This window comes from Rattus norvegicus, chromosome 14, assembly GCF_021556685.1.
Source record: "Rattus norvegicus strain SHRSP/BbbUtx chromosome 14, alternate assembly SHRSP_T2T, whole genome shotgun sequence".
In the NCBI taxonomy this organism is placed as follows: domain Eukaryota; kingdom Metazoa; phylum Chordata; class Mammalia; order Rodentia; family Muridae; genus Rattus; species Rattus norvegicus.
In genome coordinates, this window is record NC_141547.1 from 37,455,706 (window position 1) to 37,471,079 (window position 15,374).

The 15,374-nt window shown below is 38.7% G+C and overlaps 2 protein-coding genes across 3 annotated transcripts in view; one reads left to right on the plus strand and one right to left on the minus strand.

The window, feature by feature from the left end:
• Positions 1-1,352: 1,352 nt before the first annotated feature.
• On the minus strand, positions 1,353-6,788 carry LOC120096599 (uncharacterized). Of its 2 annotated transcripts, none has more exons than XM_087584544.1 (3): positions 6,448-6,788; positions 4,479-4,571; positions 1,353-4,001 (listed from the first exon to the last, which is right to left on the minus strand). In XM_087584544.1, exon 1 carries the CDS (start codon positions 6,786-6,788, stop codon positions 6,468-6,470), a length of 321 nt encoding a protein of 106 aa, XP_087440670.1. In that variant the 3' UTR covers positions 1,353-4,001; positions 4,479-4,571; positions 6,448-6,467. The 2 variants fall into 2 exon arrangements, with proteins under 2 accessions (XP_087440670.1, XP_087440669.1); XM_087584543.1 differs by having other exon boundaries at positions 6,326-6,788.
• A 258-nt stretch (positions 6,789-7,046) lies between these two features.
• Gabra2 (gamma-aminobutyric acid type A receptor subunit alpha 2) overlaps positions 7,047-15,374 on the plus strand; it is a 132,786-nt gene continuing 124,458 nt past the window's right edge. Inside the window, 3 exon segments of the mRNA NM_001135779.3 lie at positions 7,047-7,100; positions 8,039-8,125; positions 10,541-10,656. Coding sequence (NP_001129251.3) covers positions 8,055-8,125; positions 10,541-10,656 — 187 coding nt within the window. The 5' untranslated portion in view covers positions 7,047-7,100; positions 8,039-8,054.

Here is a 15,374-nt window from a genome sequence, read left to right on the forward strand (position 1 = left end):
ATAGAAGTAGAATGTCAGAGGCATTGTCCTGTGGGTTGGGTCCTGGACTGAACACAATGTGAAAGGGAGAAGACCAACTGAGAGTCAGAAAGCCTCTTTTATGCTGTGAATGTTTGTGTCTTGCTCAAATTTACACACTGAATCTCTATGCTCTAAGGAATTGGAGGTGGGATCATGGACGAGGTGTACAGGTCATGGGAGTGAATCCAAGCTAAACAAGTGAAATAAGATCCATATAAAAGAGGTCCCAGGGATATGTATTTTATCATGTTTTACTTGTGGACTCGGTGAGGAGAAAGTAGCTCATCAGCAGATATTTACTACATTGGCCCCAATGTTAGCCTTTATCACCTCTAGAACCATGTAGACATGATTTATGCTGCTTAAAAGCTTTCTGGGGTATGGTACTTTTAATAACATCACTACTTGAGATAGGATAGTTAAGTTCCACATTTTGGGCACAATGCTAAACTTCTATGCTATACCGAGTGAGGTTACAAATTCAAGTATGATTTTTTTCCTGCAAACTTAATAAATAATTTCTAGGACTGAAGCGCAGAATATTCACTACACAGAGTGTGAAAGCGAGGTTACATTTGGCAAAGCAGTGGGATCCAGAGGCATAGGGATATGAAACACTAGCATTTGAAAGAAATAGGATGAGCTATGAAGGTATAAAGCATGTAGAAAAGAGAATGCTTGAAGGAACAGTGATGACATTGGCCATGCTTCAGTCATGTACAGGCACATTCACGTACATGTGTTAACAGTCAATGGAATTGGATTAAATAAAATCTAGGGTATCAGTGCAGTACTCCTCTGAATATTTCTGTGAGGTCATTTGCATTTCTAGGGAGGATTACATGAAGGGATAAGATACAGTTTGAATGTTGGAGTCACTGACCCAAGGGCTGGGTCCCAGATTGAATAAAATCGGAAGATGAGAAGATGACCTCAGTACTGGCTGCCCCCTCTTTCTGTTTCTTGATCCCAGCAAGTGTAAACAAGTTCTCATTACTATAGCTGCAAAGACACTCTGGTTGCTATGCCCTCCCTCATTGCAATGGACGTTATCTTTTTTAAATGCTACCTAAATAAAACTCCTTTTAAAGTTCACTCGCATGCTTTGAATCACAGTGACCAAAAGGTAGTTAATTTACAAGGGCAGCACAGGGAGGGCAAAATTGAAGCTAGATTCCAATGTGATATGTGAAATGGTTTTGTTAACTTGGATTGTTTCTAAAAAAAAAAAAGAATTCTAAATGACTCAAATGGCGCCATCCATTAGTACTAGCAATATCTTGGCTTTAGAAAGATAAACTAGAGAAACAGGCAACAGAAAGAGAGGGAGTAGGTAGCAGGCTACGATTTATTGGTACTGAAGGGCTACAGCCAATGGTGAAATTGTGAAGGGGTTGGAATTGGTAATGAGCTGTGATTCAACTGACAGCAACAGTAATCAACCATTTCTCATCATCAACCAATGTGCCTCTAAGGTAATTACAGGGTGTTAAGAGAGCAAGAATTTTCAGGATGTGGATTGGGGGAGGCATAAGTTAGGTGGCACATAGAAGGCAGCACATAGAAGTGAAACAATTTGAGGAAAAATAGATGTCTAAACAGTGATGGCCAGTATGTTTTCAGAAAGCACTTTTGGGAATCAAAAGCATACATTAGATATGCTAATATCTACTGAGACAACCAAGGTCATATCACCTTTAATATTGGCATCGAGTCTTCTGATCTGTATACCAAAGAACTTAAATCCACAAATGCCAGCAATTATTTAAGACAACTATGAGCAAATCACTCTGGCAAATACAATGTGTCTCTAAGGATAATGATCTGTACAGGACATCATTTGATATCCATAATTAACTTACTATAGATTATTTCACTTTTTTTTAGAAATAATTGATCACTGTTTTCTGTTTCATTTCTCTGATTGATGTTGAAATATTCATAGACTGATTGTGGGTTTTTCCTTTCAATATATAAGTATGTCATTTCCATGGTAGTTATGAATGCAACCTCAGAGTTTTCTTATCATAAAGTTGGAATAATAAAAGCTTAACTCTTAATTTTGAAGATTACATGTATTAATATATAAAAGGTTTCTTAAATATAAAATAAACAGTTCTACAAATGAAATTCCTGTAAGTTCATGATTTCATTAGTAATGACAGACATATACTTGGGCAAAGACTGAACAAAATTCATAGTGCACTTTTCTAGGAGTTTTTGGGTTGAGTTATTGAAGTTCGATTTGTGTTTTCAGAATAGTTGAATAAACTGAAAAGCAATCTATTGACAATTTCACAGAAAGTTAGCAATGCATTTCTTACCATCTATTCTATATGTTTACAATTGTGTGAATAGTTGGCTTTAAAAATATCAGAAACCATCAATATACACTGAATGGTTGATATATTCTAGTGTAAAACTACTTTACGAACATTTACAGACTCTCTTTGAAAGAAGCAATGTATACAGCTTAATCTAGCTGGTGGAACACAGACATTTAGCGCTAATGAAATGTGACCCAGATACATTAGTGTGAGAGAGTAGTAGCTCAGACTATTTCTTTGTAAGACTAGTTGCTCCCACTTTACAGCTGTTTTTCTTTCAAGAATCTGGGAGTCTAACCATCCATCTAAATACAGCTTTCAAGGAAAATAGAGTTTGATCAAGCTACAATTTTGACTTGAGAATTGCCAAATGGGTGTTTGCTCCAGTTTTCTTTTCATTTCTCTGTTTTGGTTTTTCTAACTTGGTAAATATGAGAAAACAGATTTATACTCAGAACATATTTGGGAATTATTAAGGAACTTATATAGAAGATTCTTTCACTTTGTAAACAAAGTTGTATCCTTCAGTTCCCGACTTGCATTCTCACCTGGGATTTTTGTGGGCATTTATTATAAAGAAACATTTCTCTTACTTATTTTGGGGTAGAGGATGTGTCATGATATGCACATGGGGGGAGGTGCTTCTCTCATTTTTACCACTTGATCCTGGAAATCAAACACAAGTCCACAGTCTTCATTGTGTTCGATAAACAGTTTCAACAGGACACATACCCTCATTTGAATAAACGTTTATTTTACATTTGCATATGATGCAATGCTACCTTTAATAAAGTAATTCTGGTTTATTATTCCAAATGGGAAACTGAAGTTTGTAGAAATGATATTAAAACCTCTCACTAATTTTATTTTTTCAGACATATAACATAGATATTTATTACATCTACCTTGTTTTGAAATTTATATATTTCTTTTGATGAATGTTGATAACTTGTTTGGGTATCCCACACATGCCTGTATTATATCTCAATCAAATCCACTCACCTTTCCCAACCCTTCGATTCCTTCACAATCTCTCTTATGATCTTTTATTTTTCGTTAACCCACTACATCCACTCAATGCTGGTCCGTATGTACTTGGGTAGGGCCATCTATTGGAGCATGAATAGTCTCCTAGGCATCTAATCCCTGAGGAAAACTGAATCTCTACCCAGGAAGCTATCAATTGCTAGCAGTTTTTCAGAGAAGGCTTCCACGTTTTGAGCCCCTCCCAAATATATCCTAGCATTTTGTCTGTGCAGGTCTTGTGCGTGCACTCAAAGCTATTGTGAGTTTGTGTGTGCAATAGTCTTGTCCTGTCCAGACAATACTCTGTTGCTTTAGATGGCTGTTACCTCTGGCTCTTATAGTCTTTCTACTCTATCTTCTGTGATTGTCCCTGAGTCATGAGAAGAGTGGTATGATATAGCTGGCCTTTTTATCGCTGAGCACTCCAGTCCTTTATGCTCTGCCAGCTGACCAGCTGCCTCTGCACTAGTTATTCTATACTGTAAAAGGGAGCTTCTGCAATACACTCTCAATGTACATTTATACTTGCAGACACACATAAACTCTTTGCTTTCTTGCCAAAAGTTTCAAGGGTTGCGATGTTCTAAAGGCATGTAGAGAGTTTGGAGTAGCAGTGCCCACCTTGGTCTGGAAAAATGGAAACACATTTTTTGTAACAAATTTAAATATCACACAGTATTATTTGATATAAGAAAAATGCAACATAAATAAAAGGGCTTCACATTCGCTTTCTTTTATTCTTGGACTTTACATGCCCTTGGACGCTGCAGATGTATTGCTCCTCTCCCTCCAATCCAATTTAGACAAGTCAATCAAATGGGTTCAACTCAGGAGGCTCTGCACTGGCCAAGCATGGATGGGAATGGATTTACTGGCAACCAATTATCTATCATTTTTTTCAGGGTCAGCTTCTCCAGGATATGTTCCAAAGGAAGTGGGAAAAGCTTAGTCACCAACCACAAAGTTCAGGCTGTTAACCCACTCGCTACTCTAAGGAGCTGAGAGGAAAACCAGGCTGCATTCAGATGTTTGAGGAGACTGGACAGTGACTAGACTACAGTGAGATATCTGCATGAACATAGCTTTGGAGCAGATGACTGTTACCTCCTGTCAGCATTTCTGATTTCCAATTCCTTCAATGAGCTTTGAAGTTTGAATCCTCGGTGTCCAACCTCAATAGAAGTCATAAAACATTTTCTGGAGGGAGAAATATTAAAAAAAATCAACCTTTTATGATTTAAAAGAGTTTTAGTTATACTCTAAGATCTGTAAATGTGTATGCACATCTTCAAACTGTTTCAACACAGACTTTCACAGAAACTAAGTGGTGGAAAGAAATTACTCTGAACAGCCTGCTTGAACTTGACAAAGTTTCTCAAATGTGGATTGTCAGTGAGATTACAAGTTGAATCAGGCTGTTCACAGACAAATGTGTTTTTCTTAAAAAAAAAAGTTTCAAAATGGAAGCGGGCAGTTAGAATCAGAATCTATTTTTCCCATATCAGAATCAAGAAGGAATAATAGCACTATACAAGCATTAGAATACTATGTGAACACATTTGTCCAGACTGAAGTTCACAAAAGAGAAATTTTTTGGGGGGGGGTTATGGCAAATATGGTTGCACTGGTCAAAATATGAACAGTTTAGCTACGAAGTAAATGGCATAGTGGGAGAGTTCCTAACCATAATGGATACACAGGAGTGGAGCAGGAAGGGGCAGTAGGGAGGGTTCTTCCCAAGTGAAAGACTCTAGAGTCCCTGCTTGCAAGGTTTTAAATGGCAAGTCTTTTATCTTTGTGAATTTCAATTAGACTCTTCAATGGGCAAGTCAGGGAAGGAATATTAATGATGGAGGAGGAGAAGGCTGCGTGTTTCTCCTTTCTTCATAGGGCCGGCTAAATAAGAAGAAATGTTTGCTTGGGTTCTAAGACTCTAAACACTCATTGGGAGAAGTGGTGGCTTATGGTTTAAAAAGGAACGGTCTGAAATATTTCTATTGTAAAGTGTCTTCCTCTCCTCCCATAATTTTAGCGAAGCTAAAATTTACTGTAGATTAGCACTGCCTGTTAGGAAAACTGTACCATCTAGCAAAAAACATCTTTATTTTTGGGGGGCCCAACTACCAAAATGCTGTATTTGGCACATAATGAACTCAGAATGTAAAACAACAGAGTCGTACAAGCTTAGTAAACTCTCCCATTTTCCCTTTTATAGTGTCTCACATTTATGAAAACTTCTGGGAAAAAGATAAAGAGCCAAGAGCGGCTCTGGTTTGCTTAAGTAGAATGATCATAAGATTCAGTTTCCTGCGCAGTCCAAAAAGGAAAGCATCTTTCTTTTCTTTTTCATTGGTTTCCCTTTTCTTTTTCTGTTCAAGTTGCATGGTTCGATTTTATCGCCCCAGATAAAACGGAAGAAAAAAAAATCAGACAGATCAAACACAGAGTTCTCAAAGTGTATGATAGGTTTGGAATGACAAGTCTCTGCCAAGGAAAAGCCCTAAAGGGGCTCCATCTCGCTTCTGGCTTCTGTCTGCAGACTGCAATGGAAAGAAGGCAGCCGGTTCCTTTGCTCCGGGCTAATGTAAACTTTTTATAGCTCTTAGACTGAATCTTGAACCAGGTAAGGAGAATGCCTGGACAAAGAGAATAGGGAAAGGTGTTGCTGAAAGAAGGTAGGGGATTTCCCGAAGTGTAAGGTCAGCACAGGGCCCTCACTGATCAGTTATGGGCAAGTCTCCAGATCTCCTAGCTTGAGAGGAAACTGGCCCTAATTGTGGGAACACCGAAGAAAGAGGGGTACATCCAGAGGGCTAAGAAAAATCAAAGAAACTTCTTGCTGTGTAATTCCACGTAACGTGCATTTAACATGGTCCTGCGTGGATGCGCTGATGACTAAGTAAAGGCGTGATTAGCCCCTTCGCCCTCCAGTGGGAGCCATACATCGTTACCTCTTCCAGGCAGCCACGTCGCTCCACTAGGGATGATGTCGGGGTACCAGCGGCAGGGAGCGGCCCGCGGGATTTAGGGCCTCACAAACACACACCATTCACAGTTCATCACCCACACTCACCAGCAGCGGCCCCCTAACCCTTACACCAGGAAGCTCACTGCCTCCGGAGAGTAGCTCCGGGCTGGGTGTGGGCTCCACTCCTCCAACGCGGTGTGGGCGCGGGCAGCGGCGCTCCCAGGCGCACTAGGGTGCCCATCGCCACCCTGACTGTGCTGCCCCAGGTGCCCAGGGGGCAGCGGCCGCTTGGTCAGGATTAGGGTGGGGGTAGGGGGTCCCCTATTCTTGGGAACCTCCTTAGTCCTCTTCCTTAGGTTGGCTCCTCCTCCTCCAGGCGCGGGGCTCGTGCCCGCTGCTGCCTGCACGCATCGCGCCTCCGCGCCCCCACCCCTGGCTCCTGCCATCGTTACTCCCTCCTCCTCTTCCTCCTCCTCCGCCCATCACCGCCACTACGGACGCCTTCGCCGCCTACTCCTCCCGCGGCCACGACTCCTCAAGCTCTGCTCCAGCTTCCACCAGCCCATCGGTTCGCTGCCTGCTCTTTAGGCTGCTGCAGTCTCCGACTCAGTCTCTCTCTCTCTCTCTCTCTCTCTCTCTCTCTCTCTCTCTCTCTCTCTCTCTCTCTCTCTCTCTCTCTCTCTCTCTCTTCTCAAGTTTTCTGTGGAGACAGAATCAGAGCCACTGGAGGAAAACATCTACTTCTGCTTGCTGTTCAGGTAGGGTCGCAGACACTGGTGGCAGCGGGGGACCTTTGCTCATTCTCCTGTTTCGCCAGCATGACACCCCCACCCCACCAACCCACTCCACTCTTCATGCTCCTTTGACACGGAGGCTCAGGTTCTCCTATTCTCTCCAGCCTCCAAAATAGAATTCCAATGTCCCTCCCCAGAAACGTATATTCGCAACTACAATAAAATCCAAGAGCCAGTCCCGCGGTGGCTGCAAGCCGGCCCGGCTCTTTTACAGTCTCCAACTTTGCACACACTGGCTGCGCTGCCTGCCTGCTCGGCATCTGATCCTGAGCCTCACGCTCTTTGGTAGTCTTGGCTCCAGAGCAGCTGTCAAACGCATAGTTCGCAGCACTTGATTTCCACCCCACTGCCTCTTGAACATGGACGTAGGCAAATGTGGAAGGGCAGGGAGAATGATTTGGATTGGATTTTCTATATATCTTTTGAAGGTGGTGGTGGTTGTTGAGGAAAGTGAAGGTGCTAGGACCACAATTCACTCTAAGGGAAAGATACTAATGAAAAAGTAGGCTGCTTGCTTTTCCTGCTGGGTTGCGGAGGTGGTCTTCCTTGAGAGGGCGAGGCGTGGAGTATCAATCTCTCCACCTCTTTCGCACACACTCCTCCAACCTATTCCTTCATAAGCTTCTGTGTCAGTTTAGAGTCCCGGTGTTGTCACTTCATATGTGCATAGCGAAGTGTTTGCAGAGAATGGGGCTGGGGGAAGTTAAGGGCAAAGGAAAAATATATTAGTGGTGTCATATTGCCATTAAAAAAAAAACCCTCCCCCCTTCCTGCCACCTAGCTCTACACCTAGAAGACAGGAGTAACACCCCCCCCCCCAATTGAAATGGAGTTCTTCTTTTGGGTTACTTGCTTGGTAGGATTGAGAACAAATTTAATTTAATTTTGTTTTTCTTCCATAGCTTCGAAACAAGGAAGATGAGGACAAAATTGAGCACTTGCAACGTATGGTTTCCGCTGCTTGTTCTCCTGGTGTGGAACCCAGCCAGGTGAGACGTTGTTTTTGATTTCTTCATTTCAGATCTAGGAGTAAATTTTAAGTGACAGAACAGTAACCATACTCTTTAATAGACTAGGTATTTTGAGGAATTATTTTTAGTGGAAATGGATTGTACAAGAAATTGACCTAGGTGTCTGAAACTCTAAAAAGTTTGCTGATTCCTTCTTAAAAGCAATCAAACACAATAGTGAATGGGAACTTTTTCCATTTGAGGCGTTTAATTGAAGAAAAGACTGCTCTATCAGGAATGTTTTAGCCCGAAGAATGCCTGAAGTTAAGGCACACATAGCTATACCAAAGTCTGGCAAGGTAGCCAATCTCTCCTTGGAACAAACAGAAAGAAAAATATCAGCTAAATGATTTAAGTGGCAACTTAGTATTTTTCTTTTCTTTCTGTTTCTTTCTTTCTTTCCGGTTTGGTTTTAGTTATCCGGGCATCTATAGACGATATAGAAAACCTAACTGATGTGTGAGTCTGAAGCCTCTAGGTGGAGGCAGCATACAATTTGACAATCACAAACAATGAAACAAAAGCTGATTTAGGAACCAACTTTTTCATCTCATTAATTTAGAGATATTTTGTTTTTCACATGGTTAATGATAAAAAGAGTAGTTACTTCAAATGTGCGATTTTTTCTTTTGCCTATTATTTACACAGAAATTATACTTTGATTGCTTTAAGTAATCTCATATTAATTGTATGCCGTCTTCTCTGATTTTTTTTTAAAAAACTAGCAGTGGGCATATTTCATTGAATGCCTGTAGGAAATGGTTTTAAGCCCAAGAAAAACTAGAACATGAATTTTGTAAGAATTATTCTGTAGCCATTACTTTTTAATAAGTGTTATATCATTTTATTATTCCCTTTGTGAGTTTTAACCAAACAATATTTAAGATATTTAAAAGAAATCTATTTGGAAATACTTCACTTAATTGGGAAATGCCCACTATAACTGAATACTGACTTTAGAAAGAGAATCTGAAATAAGACTGAGAAACAAACACGTGTAGGTGAAACACCTCAGCGAGACTCTTATGACTATCTCAGGGACTGGCTTTAAAATTAGAATGAGAAACTTTTGATAGTACAGTGTATGCATTGATATTCTTACATAATTTGGGGATGTTCATCTTCATGTCCGCACTTCAACATCCACTCTGCTCTTCAAAATGCCAGCTTGAAGTTTGTTGCCAATTTTGGTGCATTATGAGTATTGTTAGCTTCTGATTCTGCATTCATTTAAATGTAAGTGGTCTCTGTCAGTGATGTTTTCTATGATATATATTTTCTAGAATGTAAGTACACATGCTCATTAACTCTAAAGACTTGGACAGTCAATTATCAATTAATAAGCACCAAGAACCACCACTGACAGCTTAAATAAATATCCCTACTCATTTCTTGTTCTATATTTGACCAATAATGTTCACGGCAGTATTTTATTCTATTATATAAATGATTCTTTTTTGGGGACAGTAATTTAAATCTCTGAATCATTCTGAGAAAAAAATGGCAATGAAAGGGGACACTCTGTTTTATACATTCAGTTTCTTTAGTACCAAATTGCTGTCACAAAATCAGGTTTCTGGCTTTATGTCAGAGAAATAATGGAGAAAAATCACTGCTTCTAAAGCTTCGCTGGGGGGTGTTTAGACCTTTTTCCTTGCCACAAATTTATCACCGGAGAAAGGGTAACTGGACACTTTCATCTTTATGTAGCCCCTTATCACTCCTCTGAGGCCACTCAAGGGTCCTGGCTTTCTCAGAGTCTGTGAGGCTATGTGTTGGGCCTGCCTTCAGAGCCCACCTCCATCTCCTGGCTACACTGGAGCTTGGCAGCCTGCCAATGGAGTTCCCCTGATGTCTATATTATACTTGGCCATTGGGTGGAGGTATACCCCAAGAGAGGAAATTACCTTCATCTGAAAAACCGTGGAAGACATAAGAGAACAATAATGCTATGTACAAGAATGATAGAGAAATTTTGTGCCACCAAGACAACTAACAGTTTATTTTCCAATTAATATTCACAACACTGAAGACTTACTTCGGAAGTTTCTCTAGTTATTCTATCTAACTGCAAAGCAGTCTCGCTGACAATGTCTGCACATGAGAATCTACAAACTTGGTGTGTTCTAAAGAATAGACTTTAAGATCAAAGTTCATACAGAATGTCAAGTGCTAGAAGGCTCAAAAGTGTTATTATTATTCATTTGATATCTTAGCATTTACTGTTCTTTTTTTTATAAAGCGGAAAAGAAAAAGAAATGTGGGTCACTAATGGCTGCAGGAGCCTTTAATTTAGTTAAATTAAGATCAAAGAGAGAGAGAGCGTTTCGGCACTTAACCAAACACTGTGTGTACATATAACATATATACAAATGTGTAAAATTATCTGTTTAGGTTGGTGCTGGCTAACATCCAAGAAGATGAGGCTAAAAATAATATCACCATCTTTACAAGAATTCTAGACAGACTTCTGGATGGTTACGATAATCGTCTTAGACCAGGACTGGGAGGTAAAAATAGTTCTCTTTTTAAACCTTCAGAAAACAATGGCTTTACAAGTTCAAGGTAACGTTCTCATCTTAATGCATTCCGTGCATGAAGAAATTGTCAAGCCTTTCAAGTCCTAGATAATGGAAAGTAAAAACCACAAAATAAACATTTTAATTTTCCATTGCGCATGCCTAACCTATTTAGTTATATATTGTGTAGAATGCTCATATTCTTATAGGGACATGTGTGTGTGTGTGTGTGTGTGTGTGTGTGTGTGTGTGTGTGTGTGTGTGTATGCACGTGCGTGCGTGTGTGAGTACTCTTATTTATTGGAAACATCCTGTTTTCTATAAAGAGAATATATCTGTTTGTGTTATATATCTGATGTGCCGGTGTAGTAACAAGTTTTACTAAATTACCATTTTTACAAATGCCCATTTTCACATCAGCATAGATACACAATAATAAGAGACATAAAGATGTTTTAAATATGTAGTGACTAAAATCCTACTTTACAAAGTTTTCACATGGATGAATATCAAGCTTCAACAACAATTTTCCAGAAAAATAAAAAACATGATTTTTTAATCTAAGAAAGTAAAGGAAATTAGAGGAGGCTATTGTGTTAAATGTCAATTAGTCTCCAGGATTGCCAAGTGTCACTACAGTTATATAAAAGAAAGCGCAGAGGTGGAACTGCTAAAACTGTCCCAAGTCAATATACTGTTACTCATGAGTTTTAATAATGTTAAATGCTTATCTATGTGTATAGATAGAGACATGCTACTTAAAACGTTAACTATGAAACTGTATGTGATAAATATGTCCGTGTACACGTAGTTATTGAAATGCTTAATTGATTAAAAAATTAGACAAATTAGCTGAACATTCCATGCCAGGAAATGAACAATAGAGTTATGTCGTTGTTCCAGCATTAACGACTTTGTAGTGCTGCTGATAGGATCTATATAAAGCTGGGCCTGGTGACACCTGTGGTGTCAGCAACCAAAGTCAGTTTTCCCCACACAGGGAGTTCCGGTCTAGCCTGGGGTACGTGTGACTTGGTCAAAACTTTACATTAACTCAATGTGTAAATTTTTATATTAGTAAGTATTTTGATAAAGATAGAGATTAGTTAGTTTTCAGTGTATCTTTTGAAACTGTACAGAATATATTGACAGCGATAAGAAAACAGTCGATATATTGTAAACAGTCTATCATTTAAATATGTTTTATTAGTAACATGAATCCTTGGGAGGAACTTTGCATTTAAAAGATGACCCAAGGGAAGAACAATATTTCAAATATGACACAGTGGCAGGTTATATTTACAAGAGATTTCTTTAAGGAGAAAAATTAAAAAAAAACACTTAATTTTCTAACAGATAAAACAAAAAGGAACACTGTATTTCCTTAATACTGGATACTTCTAATTAGTTGAAACATAACGGCTTGGAAATCATGGTAGAAAATGTGCCAGGAAACTGTTACCATACTCTTCCTAAAGAAACCAGTCTAACACAAAACTGTCCTAATCTGTAATGGTGGCTTATGATTTGGATTGTAAGAGGGAAGCTCTTTTATATCAAACATAGAAATTTTTCTTTTTAAATAAATTGCCTGGGGTAAAACACATTGTAAAATATGAAAGCTAGATATTGAAGTTCATTGTTTTTCAGTTCAAAAACGATCTTTGCCTTTGGATTGCATGGCTGGGTAGGAGAGGCTACCTATTTTCTGTTTCAGATATTTCCATGATCTCTATTTTTTTTTAGTACTGTCTCTTACATTAAAATTCCATTTGCTCACATTCAAATCTGGATCCTCATTGTCTTGGTATTTGCTTTAATGGAACACATTGTGTCACTTCTTAGGTTACTCTTTTCCTTCCCCAATCCCTTTGTAATGATTAGCTACAGATATTGCGTGATCTGATTACTCTCATTACCTGAAACTGCTTTACACATGTCTCTGTCTTCCCTTGATCCCATACCTTCGATGCCCCCAATGTCATTGATCCTGTTGATGGTCCTGGACTGAGCATAGGCTGAGGGTAACCCTATCTACAATGGCGCCCTCCTCTATGCCCCGCCTGCTAAGGTGCCAGAGCAGAGAAGCCTTGTTTCCTTTGATTAAAAGGAATGCTCTGTGTGTACCTTTCTATTTTATAAGTTGATTAGGAATGTTACACAATAACACAGGCTACATTATATTTCAGCAAATGACCTTCCCCCCTGTCATAGGATCAAAAACAAAACAAAATAAAACAAACACATTCAAGAAAAGCCAAGTGTCCTGCAGTTTGCTTCTTGGGGTACATTTTCCGTGTTGCATCAATTCCCATCTATCTGGCACCTCAGGCTTCACTATTTTCTTTTGACAATCCATTTTCATATGCTCTCCTATTATTAGAGTGACTTTTATTCCTCTTCTCAGCTGATTGAAAGCCTAACATTTTTATGAAAACTGTCATGACACTAGGGGTCTTTAATACAGACCTTCTTAACTGAATTAAAATATTGAGATTCAATTCTGTCTGCTGAATTCCTTTAATTAGTTGTTGTTTCTATCTCATTTATCACATATTTTATTGTATTATTTATTTCATTTCCATGTGCCTCTGGTTATCTTATAAGATTGTAAGGATTTCATATCATAAATCCTCTGGTTTCTGCTACTGGATATTCATTTGCATGTTGTGGCCATAAGATAAATGTTGACTTCAGAATTAAGTTTCTGCCACCTGGAAAAATGGGAATATTTGTACCCGGATGCCCTAATAGTTATGAGTGCTTAGGTAAGCAGTGTCACTCAATGGGAGAAACGAGCCTCTTATTCAGAAGATTTAACTTGCCAGCTCTGGTTCTCAGCACTTGTGTTAACTTTAAATACCCTGTTTCTGTAGATTCACACTTATTATTCCTTAAATAAGGTTTATAATTCAGTTCTTCTGATAAACGTCGAGTATGATGTCATATACAGTTGAATATTGCAAAATGATGTACACAAAGACAACTAGAAAGTGACTGAAAAGTAACTGAACACCAGTGGAAGTTTTCTAAATAGACTCATACAAACTTAAATTATCCTGATTACTTTTACATTGCAACATATATTCTTTTTATCTGTAATCATGTCTAGGCTGCGTGTGCACCTGAGTGCAGGTGTCCTTGAAGGTCAGAGATGTCAGATTCTCCTTGAATTGGAATTACAGGAGGTTTTGCTGGTGCTGAGGTATTAATGCAGGTCCTCTTTGTGAACTGCAGGCATTCCTTACTGCCCTTCAGCTCTCAACCTAAAAGTCTTAACCTGAAAGTGAAGTAGTAAGTTCAGGTAAATAGTCACATTTCATAAATTAATATAGAAAATGGTTTATACTCAATGGTTTAGTGTATTTATAATATACTAAAATGAACATCTACTTAGATAATTAATCATAAACATTACTTCTATCCTTTTATAACACTCAGACATACACAAACACACACACACACTTAAGAAAAGAGAAGTCAGATTTTAATAAAAGTAAAGTCATTCAGCTCTTTTTAATATTAGATATAACACAGAGAAATTCCTTAGACACTCTAAGACTTGATTTTTTTGGGGGGAGAGTGACATTTAATTGGTGTAAGTGGTCATATTTAATTCTGAGGGAAGGATGGTGGATTGAAATTAAGATACAAGGCACAGGTTATGCTGTATATTGGATTATACATTTTAAAAGGATGTAATACTTAATGGTAGATTCTTTTTCAATTTGAAATCAGATCATATCGTTTGTCTGCTCAGAGTTCTGTGATCACACCCTGCTCATTCTGCATTGGATATCTGCGCAGCCCTGAGTGATCTACCTTCCATTCATTCTTAGACTTCTTCTCACACAACTCCCTGCTTGCAGATGTCTCTTCAGTTACCCTGGCATCCATCCTGTTAGGTGACACATCAGTCTACTCTGTGGGGGATTTTGGTTGATGTTTTCTTTGTACGTAGAATGTTCATTGATGTCACCTACCTTGGCTAACCTAATACATCTTAGAGCAAAACTGTTCCATCAATCCTGATTGCTCTTACCTAGTTTCATTCTTCTGAAGACACTTTTTAATATACAAGCTAATTTATTTATTACTATAAAGTTAATTGCTTATTGTATCTCTTGTAAAGACACATGTAGACTGTCAAGCCTGTAATTCTTTTGCAAATTTTCTTGCATGATTTACTGGTAGATCCATCCTAATCTTCCAGAACAGAGGTTCAGATTCAGATTACCACCTGTGAATCTCTTGAATGAAATTTAATTCTAATGAACTTAAGTTTTAGCATGCAGCACAAAAAGAATTACAAACACACTTTACCTTTTTCCTTAAGAGAAACGTAATAATTATGACCAGATTACCATATTGTTCTTTCAATATTGCCGCCACCATATTTAAAGATGACACTTAGGTGGATCAGACCAGGTTTGCTACCAAATTATTCAAAACCTAATGATTCTTCAACAAACTAAGAGTATGATTTGAAATGATTGACTTGTCTTATTTCCAGCTTTACTTCATATCTGTAAAATGGAAGATTGAGTTCTACTTACCTACCTGCCTTTTCTCTCACAGAGATGGTGTGTGGCTAAACTAGTCATAGAGCCTCAATAAAGCATCATGTGGCATACAGCTGGGAGTTGGGAAAAGCACATTTGGATTTGTACAAATATCAGAGGCCATCTCTTCATGAAGTCTATCTCTTT